We start from the raw sequence: 22,960 nt of genomic DNA on the forward strand, positions 1-22,960 counted from the left end.
CAGAAGAAGTCGCAGGGAAATTTTTTGGGCTCGAGGAGCACTCCCGCACGCTTCGCCATACACCAACAAAACTATGTATTCACTATTCGAAAATAAACGCGCCATTTTCACAAAATTTCAGCTAAAATCACAGAATCAACACGTAAACACCTGCCTTTTGGCGTGTTATAAAAGTAACTGAAAATATAATCATCGTGTCTCTACCTCGGCCGCGGAGGGAAAAAACTTTTATTCTAAAAACGCAATGTTTTGCACCGATTTTACAAAAACTATTATTTCACGGTCACTGTCATTGGGTCATGTAACTAGAAAATAAACAGCTCGTTAATTTATGTGTAACAATTTTGTTGTTGTTGACGAAATCTGTTACTGGTTCAAATTAATGTACCTACTTATTTCTGAGACACGTTGCGTAAAATCCACAATATTAATATTTCAAAAAAATTAGCAAACTGCCTAAAGAAGGAATTGTCACGGGAAACAGGTAGTGAGGATCAGTAAAGTGTGAAATTTCATGTAAATAGTTCAAGCAACAGTTATTGTTACGCTCAGATGATACGCATATTATGTTGATGTAACTGATATCTTTGCATTTTTTTGCGTTTCTTTATGGTATGAAGTAACGCAAGTTCATATTTAAGGTATTTATTTATATAAAGGCAATTTGTTAGACATAAAATCAGTATAAAATATATTAATCTAGATTACAATTACAACAGAAGGCAATAATATCAAAACCTGAAGTAGGCAGTGAAACTGTTTTGTACTAAAAACTCTTTGAAATTTCACAAATGTACATTTAAAAGTAGATTACAAACATACTTTCTGTGAAACAAGCGGTATATACATTTTTTAAATACCCTCTAGCCAGTTTACTTAGACGATATATACTTCTATGTACACAATAATAAATTTTCTGATAAATAAAACTGTAACAGTGACGAGAAATAAATGACTGGTTTTTAACACGACTCCCTACACTAGAGTGGAAAGTTCGTGAGGAGAGTTAGTAGTTGCCACGCTGCTTAGTTCCAGAGTCGCGTTGGGCATTCCGGGGCTGACGCTCCCGCTAGCTTCTCTGGGATGTGACAATTTGGTGAGATTTAAATTTTCGGCGGTCGGAGGTGTGGTCGTCGAGGGTCTCACGATGTAAGGGTTGTTGGTGGCGTGCGTCGAGGGACCAACCGGATGACCGAAGCTGTGGTTCAGATGACTGACGTGCGAGTGATTTAGATGCGTCGTCGGTGATGCCACGCTGTGGAAGGAGTTATGAGTCTGTGATTGCTCGTGCTGAGCTAGAGCCAGTTCCTTAACGGCGTTTGTTTTTTCTCGTTGCCATATAAATACGTTGTGGACCATTGCACAACCGCAGAATATTATGCCCAGGCCGATAAACACACTTGTTACTATTGCCGGCGTTGAATGAAACTGTATAAAGGTGTACAGTATGATTCCTGCCAAAAAATAAAAACACGCTCAGACATTTCAAATTCCTAAGTACGCTTCACTTACCGGTTAAAAATACCGGAATTGAGATGAAAAACCCTCCTACTGCGCAAACTCGACTGACTGAGGACTTCTGAAGGTATTTGTTAGTCCTGCAATAAAAAAATTATTACCCTTCTTAGTGCAAGGTCAACATTTACTTAATTCATTCGATCGGTTTCATTTTTACATGTCAGTATAACGTGTCACATATTGACTTAATCCCATCCAACCGAAACCTTTCATTAAGTTACTGAATCCTTACGACATTAAATACATTTTTTTTTCTTTTTAATTAAATTCACGCAAATGTCACAATTGACAGTTTATTCAGTTACGCCGCACGTTTTCACATATTTTGTTTTCCATAGCCGGCCTTTATCTCTTTTTGTTGGTCATATTTTAAAAATACATATTAAGTTATAATAAAAATAATATAACACATTTTTGCGTGCAAAATGTGACAAAAATAAATAGACGTTTTCTTTTTTAAAAATATGCAGTGATACTATTTTTATGAGTGACTTATATGCCAAAAAAACTGTGTATCTTCGTTTTTATCACAATATAAATCACCATCTGGTTTGAGTTTTTCAATAGTCAGGCATGAATCACTTCTGAATAATTATTGCGTGTTTTCATACACATGTTTCTGATACGTCGTGTACAACGTAATTATTATAGACAAAATTTTAGAGATTCACTTTCAAATTTTCGTTTTATTTTGACTAAAGCGAGTTCATTACTATTTGTCCGCTAAATAAGTAAAATTGGCAGTTCCTTTTTAGTACTTTCTGAATTATACGGTTGGCAGCTTTGATCTAACTAATCTGACCGCCGCTGTGTCAAACAACCAATTTTTGTATCTTGGAGAGTTACAATTTACAAGTTTTAATTAGAAATAGTTGTGTTTTATATAAAAAGTACTTCCGATTTCATGTTTACACCCATTTAAGTTTTTGGATCGAGATGTTTGAGAGATTTTTCCCCAAAACACAATTTTCATAAAATCAACACGGAGTGGACGGACCTCTGACGCACATAATTATATAGGTAATATTTTATTTAAAACGCTTTGCTCGAATTCACTACGCAGAAGATAAATCAACCATATTCCATACTTTTTAATTTAAATTTAGTTTTTAGCGGTTGGTACCATTCAAGTCACAAACCAGAAATGTCAATTTTTGAAAATCAACAAAACAATGATTTTGTGTGCGTGTCTTAATATTTCCTGGTTTCCAATTCTTGTTTATAATGTCGACGGCAAGTTTGCATTTTCAGTTTCGTAACACCGGATTCGACACTTTCCGGATGAGAAACCGTTACGACAAAATTTTTTAAGTGGACGATCGTTTACCTCCAAGGATAAAGGTTTATTATTAGTTACTTATCACTTTTTGTTTGCGTGTGAAAGTCTTTCATTGATTAACACACAACAAACGTCTGACGTGAAAATGGCTTTAATAAAAAAAAAGTAAACAGTTCGTTATTTGCTTAACGCATACTTTTTAACAATAGTCTCACGGAGTACCTCCACGAAAGTCGCGTTGACATTCAACAATGACAAAAATATGGAATAACGGTCAAAATTGCTTTTGCAATTCCACTTGTTTTTGTTACATTTCACAAAGAAAACCAAACAAGTTTCGACTCGCTTTACCGTTTTAGGTCCCGAAAAAAATGGAAAACATTACTTATTCCAAAATGTCTTAAATTCAACGCCATCTAGCGCTGCCCCGACAACACGCTTATTTACTAGATCTATTAAAAAAATCATTAGGAATGCGGGAAGCCCATCACTTTCGTAGCGCGTAGCAGCAGGTGTAATTTACATTGATGGCATCTTTAACTCGAAATAAATCCGTAAGTGTCGCAGCTAAAGCTGCTCGTCACTGGACTTAATTATTGTTATTAGATGGGGCGCCACGACGATAGAAATTGGTCACTCTGGTCAGGTGCTGGACCTTTTTATTGTTAAATTTCCGCTTTCCGTATTCGTTGCTCGATCAGATTCAAAATTAAATTGACAACATCGAATTTTATCATTACCGATCGTATCAAACAATAACAATTCGTCATGTTCTCTTCAACACCATCATCAGTGTTGGGAAAAATGCTTGTACTTTCCCGTTAAGGTGAAGTAACAGTTGGCTTTAATTGTGGAGAAAATTTCTGCCGCAGAGATATTTAACCAAATACCTAAGCGATTTTTCCCGTGCACGAACAAGGAAGAACTGTCAATGTTGACATATGATGTCAACAGTGTCTCGATACCTTTTTTATTTCTCTTTCTTCATTCATTATGGAAATTTTTGCAGAGCGTAACTGTTCTATATTTAATTGTTGAATCATGAGTGAAAAAAATGCGAATAATTTACATTACCGTCTAACGTTGGCGAACGTTACGAGGCTCGCATGGTTTCGTTTATTTAAATTTATCAATAAATTACCTTCTATAAGAGACTTGCGAGAAATTTTGTGAATCACTCGTCAAAAATATCACTTATAAAATAATTCAAAAATGATTTATCGTTTTGTTGAAATCATTCATGATTCAATCTTTTAAATCCGGAAACTTGGAAGCGATCGTATCAGTCGGTTTTTACTTGAAGAACCGACTCCAGTCGATGTTTTTGACTTTTCACAATTTAAAGAAAACGTGGGAAATAGTTGGATAAAAAAGAATCCATTGTAATTGCAATCTCAAAGAGCTGCTCGTAAATTGAATTAAACTAGATAATTACACGGTAGGTGTAACAAAAATAATTAAATCAATGTGGCAATATTGTCACCAATAACAATTTTATTAATAAACAAATGCGACATGTGTATGTTAAATAATATCACGAAGTGGAGTGTGTAACAAGTTGAATAACAGCAAAATATCTGCATATAAATGTGTTTTAAAGGTGTTTTGTGTTTTTTCTTTCATTGTTTACAGTTATTATCTGTAACCAGTGCAGGTATTATGCATTTGATTATACTATCTATCAGGAAGAAAAAAATTAAACAAGCTATAGTTATTTATTAGTTTTATAAATTCATAAATCTATAAAGACTTCCTGTTCCGTGCAATGAGGGTTCTATAATTAAGTTAAAAGTTTGTATACCTGAACGGAAACTGTGAACTATTCAGTGAATACGCGATGGGAATTTTTTGACCTGGAATTGAATTCACAGATTCCAACTACAATTCGAGATTCTTTTAATACGTCAAACATATTTAAGAGGTCGCGGTTATCGTTAATAACAGATCGGTGAAATCACCTTCGATTACTTTTTTTATATGCAAAAATGCTGTAAAGGTCATTTCACGCTCACCCAGACGATCAACTATGTTCATTTTGGTAACACAAATATTATATAATTTACATAAACAATTTAACAGACACGGTCCAAAAATGAACCGGTGGATAATTAAACCGCAACTTATCCAATTAGTTGTTTATTCTTAATTACCTACGGACGGTGTAACAAGTTGTAAACACTGTCCACTGCACCATAAGTTTACGCAATTTGCATTAATCAGATCGGCAGAAAGTGACAAAATATGTTACACCTGTTCTAGACGCCGCGTCAGATTTTGAAAATTTCTTGGTTGGAGTAATCGGGAAAAGTTCGATCGAGCGAAATGTGCGTAGATTCCGTTCTTGAAAATCGTATGGAATTGTTTAAAACAATTTAAAACATCTATTTTGTTCTTTGAATGCATCCGTGAAAATTTCTGACACAATAACGTATTTTGATTTTTGACATTGCTTCATCCATACCAACCCAAGGTCATTAAAATGAAAGTCACTAGATAATTATTTTATATTTAAAAAAAAATTAAATTAATGAAGCCGAAATAGAAAAAAAGCATGTTACACTATTAAATTAAATTTCGTCCTTTGAATGCATCAGTGAAGGTTCGTATTTTTCTTGTCGCTTTTTATTTTTGCATCTGTCACTCATGGTAATGTAAATAAGTTGTTTGTGTCACAAAAATCCTGTTTATTTTTTAATGAAATTTGCAGGTTAAAAATGGGATAAAAAGAATTGGACCTGACTCGTTATGTAAAGATGCGGTGCGAGATTTAGGATGAAAAAGGGGTCCGTGCGGAGCGCGCAAAATATATCGGTGATTATCGTGAAAAAGAAGTTGATCCGGGTGATGGTACAAATAAATATAAATAATTTAAACACATAATAGAATGGAATTTCGCAAGGAACCAGTTTTGCCGTGTTAGAACTAGTTTTAGATAATCGTAGAATCATTAGAGCGATTTGAATAAATCGGGTGGTCAATTGTGGTTGGTTTTGAAAAGTTGTTAAAGCGGTAATTAAATCGAGATTACAACAAACTGCTTTATGACTTACCTATCGTTTCCACCGTGTGGGCTTTTAACTAACTTAACGGCAAACAAGAATTGGATGGCGCACACTAATAAACAACATAAATTAAGAGATAAAGTCAGCGCACACAAGGCTAGCGTCACTTCGTACACCACCACGTACTCTTCGGCGGTTATCACGGTTAATTGTTCCGCTCTCAACAACTCTCTTATATCGTTCGCGGTCACCGGTGATATTTTCAATAGGAAAATCAACGACAACAGGGCCAACAACAAACTCACTAAGCACAACAGTCCTAAACTGACCAGCATTTCCTTGACGCCGACTTGTTTCGACTTGGCGATGAACTTGTTGACGGTGCTCTGGTTGCGCACCCTGGATATGTTGAGGCCCCCATTGAGCGCCTTGTTGCCCGGGGGTAGCACCGTGCTGCTGTAGATCGAATGCTTCGAGCTGTCCAGGTTGTTCTGCGAGTGGAGCTGGGACACGTTCAAGGGGTACTGCTGCGATATTCTCGAATTGTTGGCGTTCGGGGATCGGTATCTGTGGGCTGTCTGCTCTATCCGAGGTTCCATCACCATCGAGCTATCTGGACGGGACACGCGGTTTGCGACACCCCCGTTTGTGTTTAACATATGCTTCAACATGTCGTTCTTGCCGGATCATTTGGTGGTTAATCGATCCAACTCTCCACGAATCGAACTGGCCAACATTATCGCGCCGAGTTGTGAACATATTTTTTTCATTTTGTGCTACTTGATTTTGGAGTTTTTTATATCCACTTTCGGTTTCATTCTGTCGATTGGGTCGGCTCGGATGGCATTTTTACTGCGAACTGGCAAAATCTGAAAAAACAAAAATTCATGTCAACACGAAAACTACACCGTTTCGGTGATGGCGAGATAATATTACGGACACGACTCGGGGTGGAGTCGTTATTAATTACAAGTCGAAGAACAACTTGCACTAAGGTCACAAGATTTTTTTTTTCCGAGTGGCGCCGACTTTTCCGAGGGACCAATTATCTTAATTTAATGGTTATTTATGTAAATGATTTAAAATATTATGTAATAGAAGATATAATCACGCCTTAATATTTAAATACCAAAAGCTAGGCGAACAAGGAAATGTAAAACAATTCTTTTTTTTTATTAATTTCTGCTAAATACTTCTTGTGCCATTCCGTTGGAGAAACGGAATCGTTTTATTGCAGAATTATCTCCGCAATAATGAAGATAAAAATAGATGATTAAAATTTCAAGGTAAACTAACAGTTTTGAATTTTTTTCACCTGGATTGTTTACACAAATATTCAACACAGAGCCGGATTGGGGCTGAAATAAGGCAATTGCAAATTAAATCGTGTGTTTTGAACGTTAACTAGAAGGTAAAAGAACGGACTGCAATTAATTGTTTTTCGGGGGAAATTGAGCATGAAACGCTTAAAACCTCGCACCACGATTATTACAGCTTTTTAAAATGTAAATATACGGAAATTGATTGTTATAGTAACGTTTTAAGCAATTTCGTTTTCTAGTTTCTGTTTGCGTTTGTTGGGAAGTTTATAGAGGCAGGGTTCGTTTTCTAGTCCGGCACTGAAATTACTGACATTTCGAAAGCGAATATGTTGAGTTTCGAATTAATTGCAACAATTTATAACGGACCTAACGAATTTTTCCCTCTAAAAAGCACCTGTCCAAAGTCCGAGTAAGGCGTAACAGTCGGAGTCGTAATTGGGGAATAAAAGACCAATAAAAGTGAAGTGATGTGAAACGATCTTTCAAAAAATATATCAATAAACATGAATCTGTGACGTAACATGCATCAATTTAGAAAACAGTTTTTGTGGTGCATCGGTAAATTAACATGTGGAGATGAGATTTTAAAGAATTCTCGTAGTTTAATGAAATCAGGTAAAAAATCTTACACATCAGGTTTTAAGAGGCACTCTGTAGCAGGTAGTAAGGTTAATACGTGGCTGTAAAGGCATTATTAAGGCTAAATTTTAAAAGAGAGTCGACGTAACACCACACAATGATTTAAATTTGTCAACAATACCACTCTCCTTCCACTGTTTAACTGATAGTATTTTTTCACTGGTTTTGTGTATTAGTTAAATAGGGGAAAGGTGCGTACGCACTGCATTAAGAACCACTAAAATGTATTCACTTCTTTATAGCAACGGCACCAACTAACCGATTCTAGCGCGTCGAATGGTTAATTTAAGAACCATTGTACAGTTCAAGAGGAGTGGTTTCTGTTGATGGAACCAATGGTTGGACGTATCACCAATTACCGCCAAGCTCAAATCATTAGGGATAAATCTATTTAACACGCACACCACTTCCAACTGCCGTTTCGCACTTGTCACGACTCGTTAAAATGCCAATGCAGAAATAGACTTGTTTTCGCACTCTTCGGTGTCTCTTTTCGACACGAATTCTTTACAGACTACGACGAAATCGGCTTTTTGCTCTTCACTCGAAAATGTTTGAATATTTAAATTGCACCTCCTGTGGTTCAATTAAAATTGTGTTTGCAACGAAGCGAGAACGGAAAATATTTTCAGGCGTGTATTGTCGGTTGCATAAAAATGGAGTGTTTTTAAAATGATCGATTAATTTTGTATTGTTCTCGAATTAATGTTGTTAATACGATATGATCGAGAAAGAGGTGTGGAATGCCGAACTTCCGAAGACGAAACCAAATAACGGTTGCGATGAAGAGGTTTTGCCGATACTTCCACAAACAAGGGTAAACTCGGTCGCCATTTTCTTTATTGTAATTTCGAAAATATTCTGCCGTAAAATACAAAATATTGTATTCCTGAGTGAAAACCATTTTTAAAACAAAATTCTGGTAAATGTCAGAATTGAGGAGTGACAGTTTATCGAGATCCGCCGCACGTTTTCAGAAATTTTGTAAAAAAACATCAAAATGATGTGAATAAGTGAGTACACACCGTTCACACACGGGAGTTAAATTGAGTGCAAAACAAGTCAATATTTTTAAAATTGATTGCAAAACAACTCAATATTTCTGGATTTAACAAAAATAAATAAAAAATGTCATCACCGCACTGCACTTTTCACCTAAAAAATGACAGTGACAGCGACAACTGACAGTTCATATGAAAACGGCAAAAATGTAATAACATGGGCATGGCCTACTTCGACTACAATCATTTAGAATAACCCTGTACAAATTCTACAGATTTTTGTAATGCAAACTGACAACTGACAGATTTACTGTATTTTTGTACGTTTGAGTACTTCTGGTGAACGAAGATTTTTGAAAAATATTAACTTCAACACAACTGTTTTCCGAAAAAAATATATAAAACAATGATTTAACCAGATGTAAGAGTCGTTAATACAACATAATGAATAATTTGGGAATTTTGGTAATTTCCCAAAAAATTCTCACTTTTTTTAGATGGGCGCAAACCGTTCGAATGCAATTTACGTGGGTTTTTGGCCGGTTACACAATTAGAAATACGTTTATGCAACTTCCTGACGTCTTATCTGGTGCTCGGGTATTAACATAAAATTGAGCTAATGATCATGGAGAAACTCATTTATTTGTGTTTTTAGTATTACATAATGGAATGTACAATGCACAAAACTTGCATAGTTTTTACATAACGCACAAAAATGTGTATATAAACTAAAAATTTCAATCACTATCATCTATCAGTTTTAGATATTTTACAAGAGAAAGCGATCTGTGGTCATTAATCTCCATGAACATCCATAATAAAAACAGTGTTTATCCCAAAAATGGTATAGCTATAATTTATTACAGCGAAATATTCTTTGAGCCACTTAACACATATAACTCTTAATGTTATTGCCATTGTATCAATACTTAGTAGTATAAAATGTTTCAAGTAGATGCAATTTTTGTGGTAAGTTACGCTTTGCACCGTTACATAGTTTATTTAGACAAAAAAGAATGAATATTTCTTGACAACTGATAAAAAACGGTTGTCCCAAGTTGCAACCAGAACAAAATAACGAAAGTATGAAACATCAAAACAATTGTACAATATCAATTGATTGTTTCGTACAAGCCACAGATCAGTCACTTTTGACAAACGTTTTATTGTTGACTAGTGTTTGCCATGATTGCAATATTTATGTGAAAGGTTAATAATTCAAGTCAATAATAAAATACTTCACGTGTTGCTAAAATAGTCTCTAATTAGTCATAGATATACATTTTTGAAGATTTAAGAAAATGATCAACATTAAATAATTTCTATAAACGTGTTTACAGAGTACTTTCTTTTCGGACCACAACCATCTTTCACATGTTGCGTGTCAAATCAGATTGTGATTGTGGTGCGGAAAAGACGTTTCACAATAATGGCAAAAACAAATTTAAATAACAGTGGCACCAAATACAACCCAGAATACATTTTACAAAAGAAATTCTTAAACGGTCTAATATATTCTGATAAAATACTATATCTAAACAAAATTATTTAAGCCCAAAACTTTAAAAATTATATAATAATACATTTGGAATATAGGTTAATAGGTTAGCTCATGGACAATTGTCCAAGTGCTAGTAGCCTTTCTACAGCGGCATTTACATCACCAAATGTAGCTATTAAAGCTTGAAGATTTGCATCCCTATTTACAAAACCCATCGAGGCCAACTGTTCCAACTGTGTTTGGTATCGCTGTTCGGGAGGTAAGGTGGTATCGCGTTGAGCTGCCATTCCCGCCACCATTCTTGCCATGAACTGCACACATTCTCATTAAGTATCGGCAAACAAATATGTTTATGTGTAATTACCTCTGAAAACGGATCGGCAGATTGGTTCGGAGCCGTGGTGCCCGACTGAGTCGTTGTGGTGGTATTAGCCTGAGCGGTAGTGGAGGTGGTCGTAGACGTGGTGGTGGTAGATGGCGTTGTCGTATTTGTGGTTGTCGCACCGGGAACCCCCAAAGTGTTCACGAGGTTAGGAGCGGTCTGTCTTAAGGTCTCCATCCCTTGATGAATTTGCATGATCGCATTGAGAGCCTAACGTTACAGAAAATGTTACTTGCGGACGCCGGTCGTCCGTATTTAAAAATTACCTGCGGATTTGACATGACGTTTTGCATTTCTGGATTCTGCAATTGTTGTATGAAATTCGGGAGCATCGTCCTGACCTGTTCTTGGGCCTGGGGATTGCCCGCCAACAGCGGATTATCGGTTAACAACGCGTTCGCCATGTTGGGATCGTTAGCTAAGGCCTCAAGAACGTTTTGTGTGTACGGTGCGGATAACATGTTTTGCATCAAATCCGAATTTTCCGACATTTGTTGCAATAAACTCGCCATTGAGGGGCTGTTCATTACGGGTCTTTGCCTAGGTGTTGTTGTTGAACTATTGTTGGGTGGGTTTCTTTGACCACCGCCCCAGGGATTCGGCAGTGGTTCCCTATTTTCCGTACCTTGCTGAGGATTGTTCCCGCTCAAATTACTATCTATTAATCCGGCAAAGGGGTTGCGAATGAACTGTTCGCTAGTTGCCGATAACATCGGTTCCTGTATGTCTCTGTACATTCTTTGCAGGGCGTTGTAACCCCCTGGAATGCTTTCTAAATTACTTATAGCCCTATCGTGACTTCTCATCAGTTCTTGCAACATTGAAGGATTCCTGGCCAATTCCATCGTTTGACGTAACAATTCGGGATTATTAAGCATGTGATTTATTTCAGGATTACGCTCCATAAGTTCTTGCATTTGGGGATTTCGCGTTATTAAGGCTCTCATGTTTTCGGGATCGTTCATTATTCGTTGGACAAATGGATTGTCTAAGAGTTGTCTAAGCATGTCAGGATTGTTCAACAATTCTGTTTGCATTCTACTCTGAATCTCCATGAAATTCCCCGAACCTACACCCAGCGAATCCAAACCCGCTAAACCACCCAACGGACCCAAATTGAAAGGAGTTGCGCTCACATCCGCTGGAACAAATAATTCCAATTGGGGCTTTGTGTCTATTTAAAGCCAATTCAACACTCCACAAGTCCTAAGACATTTATTATTTCGATTTGTTAGTGCGTGAAATTGTGCTTCTTACATAAATCGATTACACATCCGTTTTTAAAGAACACAAAAAGGTTCACGACTATTTTATGTTAATTTTAATATTTCACACAAATTTTGAGAAACGTACAAATTCAACTAAACACAAAACAAATCTAAAACTGTTGGGGTGTTGTTAGTTGAATATTAAATTTACAAATATATATTTTTATAGTACCTCTGTGGAATGTTAAAAAATACAAACACAGAAGCTTTTAAAATATGTAATGAAGATTTAGAAGGGCGAAATTATAATGTAAAGTAAAAAAAAAATACACCAATGAGAAACAGTGCTTTCTCAGAATGATTCAAATTGAATAACTATAAATGACCAACGAACGTTTTTTATAAGATGGCGGGACTGTTCAATTTATTTAGGTGTGTATTAAATTTGTTTGGAACTGTTTTTATCACTTTGAGGTACTTGTGACAAAAAAAAATCATATAAATTTTGGTGCAAAAACGATGCCGAGCCGTGTAATCTTGACGGCTTTAGCAGTTGCGACTTACCTGGCGGCCGTGAGGGACCCGATTCTGTAGTTCTAGGCACAGCTCGTATGACCAAATGTATAGTGAGGCCGTCTTTGATGTTGTGTTGCTGCAAAGTGTCATTATCTTTCATGATTTTTCCAGCAAAAATTAGGCATAATTGGTCAACATCAGCGTTAAACACTGGCGCTATGACCTCCTTAAACTGCAACACGGAAATTATATTAAAGAATTAGGTTATGGAATTGTCACTTTAACTTACGGCTTTAACGGGTAGATTTTCCTCGACTTCGAAGTTCTCTTTTTCTTTTGGAGTTTTTACAGTAACTGTAATTTTCTTTTTTGCTTCGGTTGTTTGCGTTTCGGTGGGTATTTCTTCGTTTTTCTTAGACTCAACTGCATCATCGTCAGCCATGTTTGTCTATAAATGATGACTAGTTATTTCTATTTTTTAATGACTAATGAAGACGGAAATTGTATGTGTCGGAAAATTGGAAGGGACGTTTGGAAAATTACCGTAAAAATTTACATTTTGATAAATTCTGACTCAATACTGACCTGATAAAATGAATTTGCCCCACAGCTAACCAAATCACCAAAAAATCACTTGCTGAACTGTTGCCAACTTAAAATGTTTGTTACGTCTGAACAGGAGCGACAACCTGAAAACATTTAAACACGTCATGCATCATACCAAACATTCCATAGTCCACGCGTAAATCAAAGTGATTAATTTTACTATTGTTTTGATTTATATTAATTATGTACTGAGTCAGACATGTGACCCTGTTTGCAATTAATCTGAATTAATCGGAATACTTTCCTCTTTCGTCATGTCTGCCTTGGTCAAAATTAATTTTGTTTTGACTAATTTACTTAAATAAAATTCAATTATTATTAATTTACCTTAGTCGAAATATGAAATATAACAAAAGAGTTGTGTTTTTAACACAGCAGTGACGAATAAAAAGGGACTCTCATTATTGACAGTCATAAAAAAATGTTAAAACATTCCAGAACATTCTGATCTTATCTGTAATGTAATGTAAAACGCAAAACCGTTTCTTTGCACTATATTAAATGAATATGCAATTAGTGTACACTAATTAATTATTTAATACAAAGGTTATTTAAAAGTTTATACCTTACAAAAATATATTTTTTCTCTATAATTTCCAGTTTTGCTTCATTATTCTTATTTTATGGCAATATATATTTCACGAAGGTGTTTTTTTTTACTATTACGGGATCAACTTTCGCCTTTTTTTTTGTTTTTGTTTTAGCGTAATACATTTCAACTTACGCGCCATACAAAAATGACATTATCAAGGACCGTACTGGCCCCAGGAGACGGAATTTATTAATCTAATGTGCTAAACGCATTTATTTGAATTAAGTGACGAAATAATTGAAGTGGTATGAGTCCTAAATATTGCTTTAATTAACCAATTATTAGGACGTTTCACAATTTAAAAAATGTGTACATACTCTTGGGTACGTTAATAGTTCTCTGTGGGTGATAATTTATTCTTAAATTTTGTATTATTACCGAATTAACACTGTTCATTTTTTTTAAATATCACTAATCCAGTATTTGTAACTTTTAATTGTGCAATATGTATTTTTGTTAATTATACAAGAATATCGACAGATGGCCGATCATCCTTAAAAATTAAAATTGCAATCTCAGCCAAATAATAAATAAAAACCAATTTAAGCTTTAAAATGCCAATTCAAAAAAATAGTTTTGTTTTTCCATTTCATGCTAGTTTCGGTCGTGAGAAATTCCTTGTTAACGGGTGCGTAGCAGTTAAAAGTGATTTTGTGCCAATAAGATGTGACGTAACAACTCCTCAGGCATGTGACTTTGACGCGTATACCTACGACGTTCATGTTTTGCGATTTTTTTTTCAATCTTACAACAGATCTGAATTTTCTTATACATATTTTGGATCTGTGGATTACATATTATTAAAAAAAAAAAAACTAAAAATGGGCCAGCGGTCCACCGAACAAAATCGTTTCAGTTTACTTTGAACAAATAAGTATGTAACGAAGAATAAAACAACGAAGAGATTTTCTTACGTACTTTTATTCAGTCCCTTATTAACACATTCATCACAAAGTCTCTAAACTATATTACATTAGTAAATAATATAGCATCTACAACAGTTTTAAGGTTATTTATTAAGATTCAAGTTTCAAAAGTTTAATCAGTAAAAATTGAAAATATGTTTACTAAAATAGGTATAACATTATAATGAGCCTCAATGTGGGTGAAATGTAATATAATGTTAAAGTACTTTTATATCTGTTTTGTTTTCTTAAAAGACTAATCCTAGAACATTGATCTAAATTCTAAAACTATAACTAGTTTTATTAACATTGAAATGTATATAATATATAGGTATGTATATTTTATTCACAGTCATTTTCTTTGGCAATATAGTTTCTGTAGCCGTACTAAAAACTCATCGTTCATGTTAAATTTCTAAACAAAACAACACACTACAACTGAAAGTTTCTAAAACAATTTGTATATTGTAGGTTAACAAAATATTGCACGTCATCATATTACACTGCTACTTAACAAAGTGAAACCACATCTGATATGGCCAACTAAAAAGTGATCAATAACAAATAACGTTCTGTAGATAAAAATCTCATTTTTTCTACTCATGTGGAAGCCATTTTGTTTATCCCGTTACAGAGAAAAAATAGATTGTTTCTTCTCTAAAATTACACGTAGCGTCATTTCTAAGTCTGCATCTTAAGTAAGTACAAGGTCAAAAGTGAAAAATTGTACTTATATAAGAGAGAAGCTAAAACTTGTCATGAAACCTTATCACAAGAGTTGTGCAATTACCGGCTGTAACAAGCACATATGCTCGGCCCCTCGTATCGGTAACCGATTTATGCAAAAATGGCGAATCATTTCTGGGATCGAGTGGAACGGTTTGCTGAATTGTCCCAGGATGTAGCATTGGTCGGTGCCGTCTCTTTGTATCCTCATGTGCATGAAACCTCGAGCGCTCCTGAAACAAACAATGCCAGTTTCGTTCGTACCTCACTCCGATCGCTAAAAAATACTTCAACGAAAGAGAGTAGTCCTGTTTGGTCGATTCGCTATTCCTCACTAAAAAACTTCCTTCCCGCAGCATTCTCAGTACATTCTCGGCCTCGACTCTCGTTATTGCACCGTGAAACCATCTAAAATCGATAAAACCAAAAATAATACTGAACATCGCTTAACGCCGCTTCTGTGTGTTGTCTCATGATGCCCCAAAGTGCTCCTTGATTTTTCTACACTTACCCTTGTTTTTCTAGTGGTAAATTGACGTCGATGACGTCGGCTGTCGATGGATTTTCGGGATTATTCAAGTTCATACCTAGTCCTACAAGAGATAATCCTAGGCCCGGACGTTGACGCATGTCCAACTCCCCCAAATTTAGAGTCAACTTTGGCCGAAACGAAGAGACTAAAACGAAACATCGTCAAAAATTATTTTTTACCTGCGGCTGTTTTGTACCCTCCAGTTTGTTTAAGTAATTTTTTGAGTTTGTCGTGTGAGATGTTGAAAAGCTTCAAGTTTACAAAATCTCCCCTGGAGCGGCAGAACACGTTACAATTCTGCTGCATAATTAACAGCGTGGTTAGAAGTTTTAGCAAAATTAAGTTTGAATAAATTTCAATAAATTTGGAAACGCGCTTCAAGCTTCGGCATAAGTTAGATTTACTGATGTCTGCTGTATGCGAGATTTTCATGTTCTTTGTGATACATATTTAAACGTAATCAATTTCACTTTGGCAATTTATTACAAAATTGTTCCTGACATCCCCCGTTTTAAAAACCATAAATTAAACAAAAACAACGTTCTCTCTAATCCCGCGGTCAACACTCGGTGTTTTCTTTTTTATGGCTGGTGGGTAATAATTTTTTGAAATCAATTACCATTTTTTGTAAAAAAAAAACAATCACGTTGCTTTACATAAACAGTGCGCGCCAAAAGTATGGAACAATGGAAATATTTTATTTTTCGAAAAGAAACATTTTCCCAAAATTCTAATTTTCTGCCCTTTTACGTTTCCGCGCAACGACGTCATCGCCAATTTATTAAATGGCCACCCCCACTTTTTTGTGGATATACAGGGTGTGTCAGAATTCCACCGACAAACTTTCAGGGCTAATTCTATGATCAAAAATAAGCATAAAACTCTTAATACATATGGGGCTAAAAACGCTTAGTTTGCGAGATAATCAACAAAAAACGTAAAAAAAAATTACGATCTGAATCGTTTGGATTTTATGGGGTCATCTATTCATCGAAGAGGGGGGGGGGCGAAATTTTCACAATTTTTGTAAATTGTACATATGTATGTAGCTCCTTTTTATATTTATACATTTCATCAATAAATTCCACCCGATTGCTTTTGTTGCTGATAAAATTTTTAGTCGATTATCTCGCAAACTAAGCATTTTTGACCATATATACAGGATGTCTCAGCTAAGACCTTCGAGCCTAATAACTCAGTTATTTTCAGGCGGATTTTTGTGAAATTTAAAATGTACGCATTAATGCAATCACCCAAGCCTTAAAAACGTAATTTTTACCTGCCTTTTTAAAATGTTGAATCAATTAAGATTTACATAAAAAATTGATCGTCAATAAAAAATGTTGTAGGGAAAAACTCGTCCTTGAAAGACGCCTGGTTTGCAAGAAAAAAATAAAAAACTGTGTTAAACGTGGCTGCAAATGCAAAAACGTAAACGCGTATGAAACAAACGCGCAATTTTGCAGAATTTTGGTCATCTCTTTTCGCAGAAGTGCAGGTGACATATTTGACGTTTATCTTGCTAACCTTACAAACACTTACAAAGTTAAAGACAATATTTGGACGTAATTTATTATACTGGATGCTTTAATTCTTCAATAAAGAACTAAAACACGATCGGGATATTTTAGCAAGGTAATTTAGTTCACGTACGCTTCCTGTGTCTTCAAATAAATTGACGACTCTCTTAACCCTACATTTTGAAAAGCCTACATTTGGAGAGTGTTCCACGAGAAAACGAACTGTGTCATTGAAGTTCTTACGACACTCTCCATAGGCAAATTTTTTTTCCTTTTTCGACAATATTGACATTTCTGCCGCTGTAGTCTATTTTTAGAGTATTTTCAATAAATTTTCACAATTTGACGTTTCTAATAAAGCGCGCCCAATTTTGACAGACTTTAAAGGGTGTACAAAATGTTGCTTGGCAATTAATCATCAATGGTTTCAAAAGGTAACTGATCAAATACCTTCAAATTTTACATTAAAATTTTAACGACAAAATCTAATCTTTTCGTTGAATCAGACAAGTGATTTACTTAATTGTTTGTGTAGACCCCTATTTTTTAATGTTTAACAATCTAATAATAATCGCGCATAATTTTCGATAAAGGAAACATGTGTTAAAATTACATTTTTTAACTTGAGGTAATTTTATTATTACTAATTGAACCTTTACGGTCTAAAATATGTGCATTTTAAATTTCATAAAAATCCGTTGGCAAATAACCGAGATATTAGGCTCGAAAGTCTTAGCTGAGACACCGTGTATAGTAAGAATTTTATGTTTATTTTTAATCATAGAATCAGCCCTGAAAGTTTGTCGGTGAACTTCTGACACACCCTGTATTTTTTTTTGCTTTAGAGCTGAGAGCTCTATACAGCCACGACACTTAATCGATCACCTAACGACCTGGGTCCTACAGATGTCACCCTGTATTGTTGTATTCTAATTTGTGACCATGTAAAGTTCATTCGTTGGATTTTCTTTGTCAAGGTCAAATTATTTAATTTTTTGGCAGTGGGATTTTTACTTCAATAATATTTTAGGTGTGTAGGTTAGGTCGGGATAGGCATTTTTCAGTTCTTGTTAATAAACAATACATGAATTCGGTCGACAGTTTTTTTTTTGTTACTTATAGCCTCAAAATCCTTATTTCCCCATTATCCTTGAAGTGCGGGAAAACCTTTTTCCCGCACACCGATGCTTTTTACTTTGCAACAGAAACTAGGACAAATTGCTTTGTAAGGTTGATATTAAATGACATAAGACAGACGGAAATGTCAATTCACTTTTAAACAAAATGGGCGTTTCGTCAGAAAAATGATAGAATAATAATGAAGCGACACTTTAAATTTTAATAATCTAGTAATCTGCGCGGAAAGTGCTACCAACCCAATAGTAAAAAAGTTACTAATGTTAAGTTATTTATTTTTTTTTACATTTTATTTTTAAATATTTTGAGTTATTCGTTACCTAGCTTTTAGGTTAGGTAAAGAACTGTCGTTTAATTTTGGCGGAGGTGCCGGGTCGGCCAGCAGGATCGATCATCAAATCGATCGATTATTATCAAGTTCGTGCCAGCGCAATCAGATCGATTTGTGTCCCCCGGTGTTAAAACGGGAGAGACGTGCTCGATCTCGAAAGCATTGACATGGTGTCCGATTAGCAGAGTCGAACGAGAATTTGATATGATTTGGAGACGGCAGTAAATCCACGTGATCGATCGCTTCCGGCCTGAACGAGTAAAGTGAAAGAGAAGTTAACGAACCTTGTCTGTCGGCCTCGATGACACTTTGACTAGAAGACGCTTGGGAAACGCTGGACTCGGTGCTCGACTGCTGTATCCTGAGCCGTCGTCTCAACTTCGGCATGTCGAAAGGTAAATCTCTGAGATCGACCGACGTCGCGCTGCCCGAAGTGCAGGCGTCTTGTGCGATCATCCGTCTCCGTCGCAATTTTGGCATGTCGAACGGTAAATCAGAAAAATCTTGTTGAATCGGTAATTCGGCCGCTGTAAATCCGAAACGAGATTTGATGCCTTCGCGAGATTGGATTGATATTCCGCTGTCGGAACCTTGAATCTCGAGGTCGCCCGTGTGAAAACCCAAATTTAAAAGGTTCTTGTTTTGAGGTAGACGACGTTTCACTTTCATTGTCTCCGGTGTTGCTGCTTCTTCTGGAGAGCATTTTTGGGAGTTGTTGTTTCGATTGTTGTCGGAAGTCTCCGAGATCGGTTCCTGAGATGATTTGTCTGATATGGGACTCAGTATGTGTAATTTATTCGCGTGAGCTAAGAAACTGGAATTTTGAGTCCCACAATAACTCTTATTACCTCCGCTGTCGGAACTGTGAGAACTCAACGAAGACGATTGTCGACTGTCCGAACTAGTCGTACTCCTGTTTCCTTCACTAGTACTACTTTTAATACTCTCCATGCTACCTCCGCTACTACTAGTCGTCATGCTTTCGGTACTAGAATACTTATGTCTCCTACGTCTACCCTTAAACTCCAAAATACTTTCTTTGGTTCCCTTGCTACCCCGTTTTAACAACAACAACTCCTGTCTGGGCCAGTCTTTTATCTCAAGAATCCTATCTTGGTCGCCGTCTTTCGACTGACTAGGCCGTCCTTTAAATTCTGATATGAGCTTACCATTGCCGAATTCTATCTCGAATGCGCTCCTCTGTATCTGCAAGCTCCCGCTGCTGCTGTTTGGCGAACGGCCTCTCAAAGATTTCACCGGCAAATGCAAATCTTTCAGTCGCGATTTTGGATGAGATGGTAAATTCGGGGCGCTACGGATACTGTTCATCACCAATTCTTTACCGTGGAATTTTGTTGGGAGCGGGGCAGTGGACGGAGGGGATGGTGTATAACCTCGGAGGGGCAACGACGATGCCCCAGAAACGACCGACGTTTCTTCGACTGGCAAGTGCATATCCTGCAATAAATTACACACATCCAGGATAATTTATAATAAGAAAAATCACAACAAAAACACTCATATACTGACGATTAGAGACAAAATTGTTATTTTTGTACTCAGCCTCAAAATAGGTATTTTCCAGGGAAAACGATTTCCCGCATGCGGTGTTTTTTTATTTTGCAGCAGAAACTAGGAGAAATTGCTTTGTAATGTTGGTTTTTAATGACGTAGACAGACGGAAACGTCAATTCAGTTTAAACAAAATGGACGTTCCGTCACATAACATTACACAATAAATAAGTAAAACAAATGAGAATAGAATTAAAAAAAGTAAAAGTAATAACAGGGCCCTGAGAATAATTATTGTTGTTTTTCTAATGAAGGGGAACAATTTGTTCAGTATGCAATGTGATCATAGAAGACGCCACCGACGCTTTAAATAATAATCTAGTAACCAGCGCGGAATGTGCTACCAACCCAATACCAAAAATTATTTACTTTTATTTTTAAATATTTTTGAATTATTCCAAACAAAGGGCTCACGCGGGAAATTTCTCTTCCCGTAAAAGTTAGGTACAATATTTTTTGTAATGAAAAATTCAAAAATATTAAAAAGTAAAATTTTTAAAAATAAATAATTTAACATTACGTAGTAATTTTTTACTATTGGGTTGGTAGGACTTTCCACACCAATGACTCGATTATTAAAATTTAAAGCGTTCGTGGTGTCGCTTCATTCTTATTTCTTGGTTCATAATTTTTTCTGTCACTTTTCTGACGAAACGCCCATTTTGTTTATGGTGAATTGACGTTTCCGTCTTTCTATGTCATGGATTATCAACCAGGAAATACCTGAGGCTATGAGTACAAAGAGGATTTAAAAAACTTCACCGTTTTACGTTCAAAGTAGGCGTGTTAAATGTCATGGTAAATTGTGAGGTTATGTTTTGGCCAAATCTATGCAAATTCGATTTACTATTTGGTAGGGATGTTAGAAAATAAGTCTTGACATGTTTTATTAAGCGATCAAGTCAAATGGGGATGTAATCGGAGTGATGGGAGAAAAAAGTGTTTACCTGTAGTTTCTGCGAGAGGGCACCGACGGAGTTATTGTCCTCTTGGCTCGGTTTGGGGCAAAGGAGCGTAACTTTGCGCCTGTTTTGTGGTGTATTGCTATCAACGGACGGTCCAGCTCGGTTTTCCCTCGAATTATTCAATTGAACGAGGACAGGATGGTTTGATACCTTATCAATCTGATCTAAATCGTCATCAGACTTGCTAATGCGACAGTCAAAAGCGGTTTCGTATACATGCCTTTGGCGTGTCATTTCGTCGTCTAAGCCATCGTCTGGGGTGAGACAAGCACAGGGTGAAGTCAGTCTGTTTGGAGGCATAACCGCCTCGTTAGGCGCATCCCTCGAATCTGTACTCTGTGTGTCAACACTGGAACTCTTTTTATACTTCAAACGACTGTGAGACCTGGCTCGGATTGGTTTGTCCAAATTTGGATTGTCAAGACTGGAACTTTTGCGATACTTCCTGTGCGCGGATTTAGCTTTTTGATTGGTACAGTGGCTTTTTGATTCAAAAACGTCCTGAGACTGTCTCGCCTGCTGGCCTGGCTCTTTCCGTATTCTGGCCGAACAAGTTTTCGACTCTTCGATTTTGTTCTTGTATAAATCAGCGTAGTAATAAGGCGAGGGATGGCGCTTTATGTCGCCCCGACTGGGTGACTGCGCACTGATCTGTGGAAGGATGGCTTCTGCTATGCTGTCGGGAGAATTTAATTCTTGCGGCTTCGTCACGGAAATGTGGTGACCGAAAAAGTCGTCATCCGAGGTCGGTTCCGAAGAACCCTCTGCAACAAAAAATTACACGCTTCAAAAATACCCTCCCCAAGAAGGTCAATATCCGCTTTAACAAACAAGTCTAAAACTCGGATCAAACTGTAAAAACGAAATATCTCATTTATTACTCATTTCAGAATATACAGGGTGTTATTTGGAAGTACACGTAATAAATTTAATCATCATTAGAACTCTTTAAAATAAACATTTTTTACATATTGATCTTTTCTAACCCCTAATTTGATGGGATAATCATCAATTGAAACGAAAGAGTGAGTGAAAATGTTTTTGAGCGGTAAAAACTTTACAGTTTTTTGAAGAAAGAAGGATCGCTGTTCTAATACTAACACTTTTTACTGATTTTCATTCGAGTTTAATCGAGTCTTTTTTCGTGCTTCGTTATCAATGAATGTGTAAACACATGAACGAGTATGAATTTTAGGGTTCAAATTATATTTAATTTTAACTCTGTTTGGAAGAATTTGCGGACAAAATGACAAATTAAAAAAATGTTTATTTTAACGAGTCCTATCGGTGGTTAAATTTATTACATAGACTTCCATAACACCTTGTATAAGGCGATCACGTGAGCAACAAAAATGTAATAACGTTTACTTCTGATTTTTCTTTCGTTTAATCAGGCCCTGGACGATTATTAAATTTAAATAAACTTAACCTAGTTAAAATAATTATGCACCCGATTTCTAAACCTCTTACGTTCTGTTTACTAACAAGCTTATTGTTCTTATTCCAGGTTGTTACGTAAATAGACTTAACTCAACTACTTTGCAAGTAATTAGATGTAGATTTACATTAGTCGTAATCATTACGTCCAAATAAATTCCACTTTGATTTTAATTTAATTTTTGTGCAATGCATTCATCCATGCATTCGGGGTCTGGTTCTTTGGCGTTCTGACTGACAGTGCTGGATTTACCAATAAGCTAAATAA

General features: G+C 36.0%; 3 protein-coding genes across 5 annotated transcripts in view; all 3 read right to left on the reverse strand.

The window, feature by feature from the left end:
* Positions 1–629: 629 nt before the first annotated feature.
* LOC138139579 (uncharacterized) lies at positions 630–8,307 on the reverse strand. Its single transcript, XM_069059876.1, has 4 exons — positions 7,751–8,307; positions 5,848–6,668; positions 1,513–1,598; positions 630–1,454 (listed from the first exon to the last, which is right to left on the reverse strand). Exons 2-4 carry the CDS (start codon positions 6,468–6,470, stop codon positions 976–978), a joined length of 1,188 nt encoding a protein of 395 aa, XP_068915977.1. The 5' UTR covers positions 6,471–6,668; positions 7,751–8,307; the 3' UTR covers positions 630–975.
* Positions 8,308–9,385: 1,078 nt separating this feature from the next.
* Positions 9,386–13,071, reverse strand: Ubqn (ubiquilin). The gene is made up of 6 exons (XM_069060024.1): positions 12,955–13,071; positions 12,659–12,817; positions 12,418–12,601; positions 10,912–11,786; positions 10,628–10,855; positions 9,386–10,574 (listed from the first exon to the last, which is right to left on the reverse strand). Exons 2-6 carry the CDS (start codon positions 12,809–12,811, stop codon positions 10,368–10,370), a joined length of 1,647 nt encoding a protein of 548 aa, XP_068916125.1. The 5' UTR covers positions 12,812–12,817; positions 12,955–13,071; the 3' UTR covers positions 9,386–10,367.
* Positions 13,072–14,469: 1,398 nt separating this feature from the next.
* The window catches only part of hwt (heavyweight), a 56,703-nt gene continuing 48,212 nt past the window's right edge, over positions 14,470–22,960 (reverse strand). For 2 of the 3 annotated variants that reach the window (XM_069060027.1, XM_069060025.1), the window contains exons 4-7: positions 21,238–22,019; positions 19,003–20,176; positions 15,710–15,875; positions 14,470–15,606 (exon numbers count right to left, since the gene is read on the reverse strand). In XM_069060027.1, coding sequence (XP_068916128.1) covers positions 15,219–15,606; positions 15,710–15,875; positions 19,003–20,176; positions 21,238–22,019 — 2,510 coding nt within the window. In that variant the 3' untranslated portion in view covers positions 14,470–15,218. The remainder of the gene's footprint in view (positions 15,607–15,709; positions 15,876–19,002; positions 20,177–21,237; positions 22,020–22,960) is intronic. The other variant, XM_069060026.1, reaches the window with a different exon arrangement.

Source organism: Tenebrio molitor, chromosome X, assembly GCF_963966145.1.
Source record: "Tenebrio molitor chromosome X, icTenMoli1.1, whole genome shotgun sequence".
NCBI lineage: Eukaryota > Metazoa > Arthropoda > Insecta > Coleoptera > Tenebrionidae > Tenebrio > Tenebrio molitor.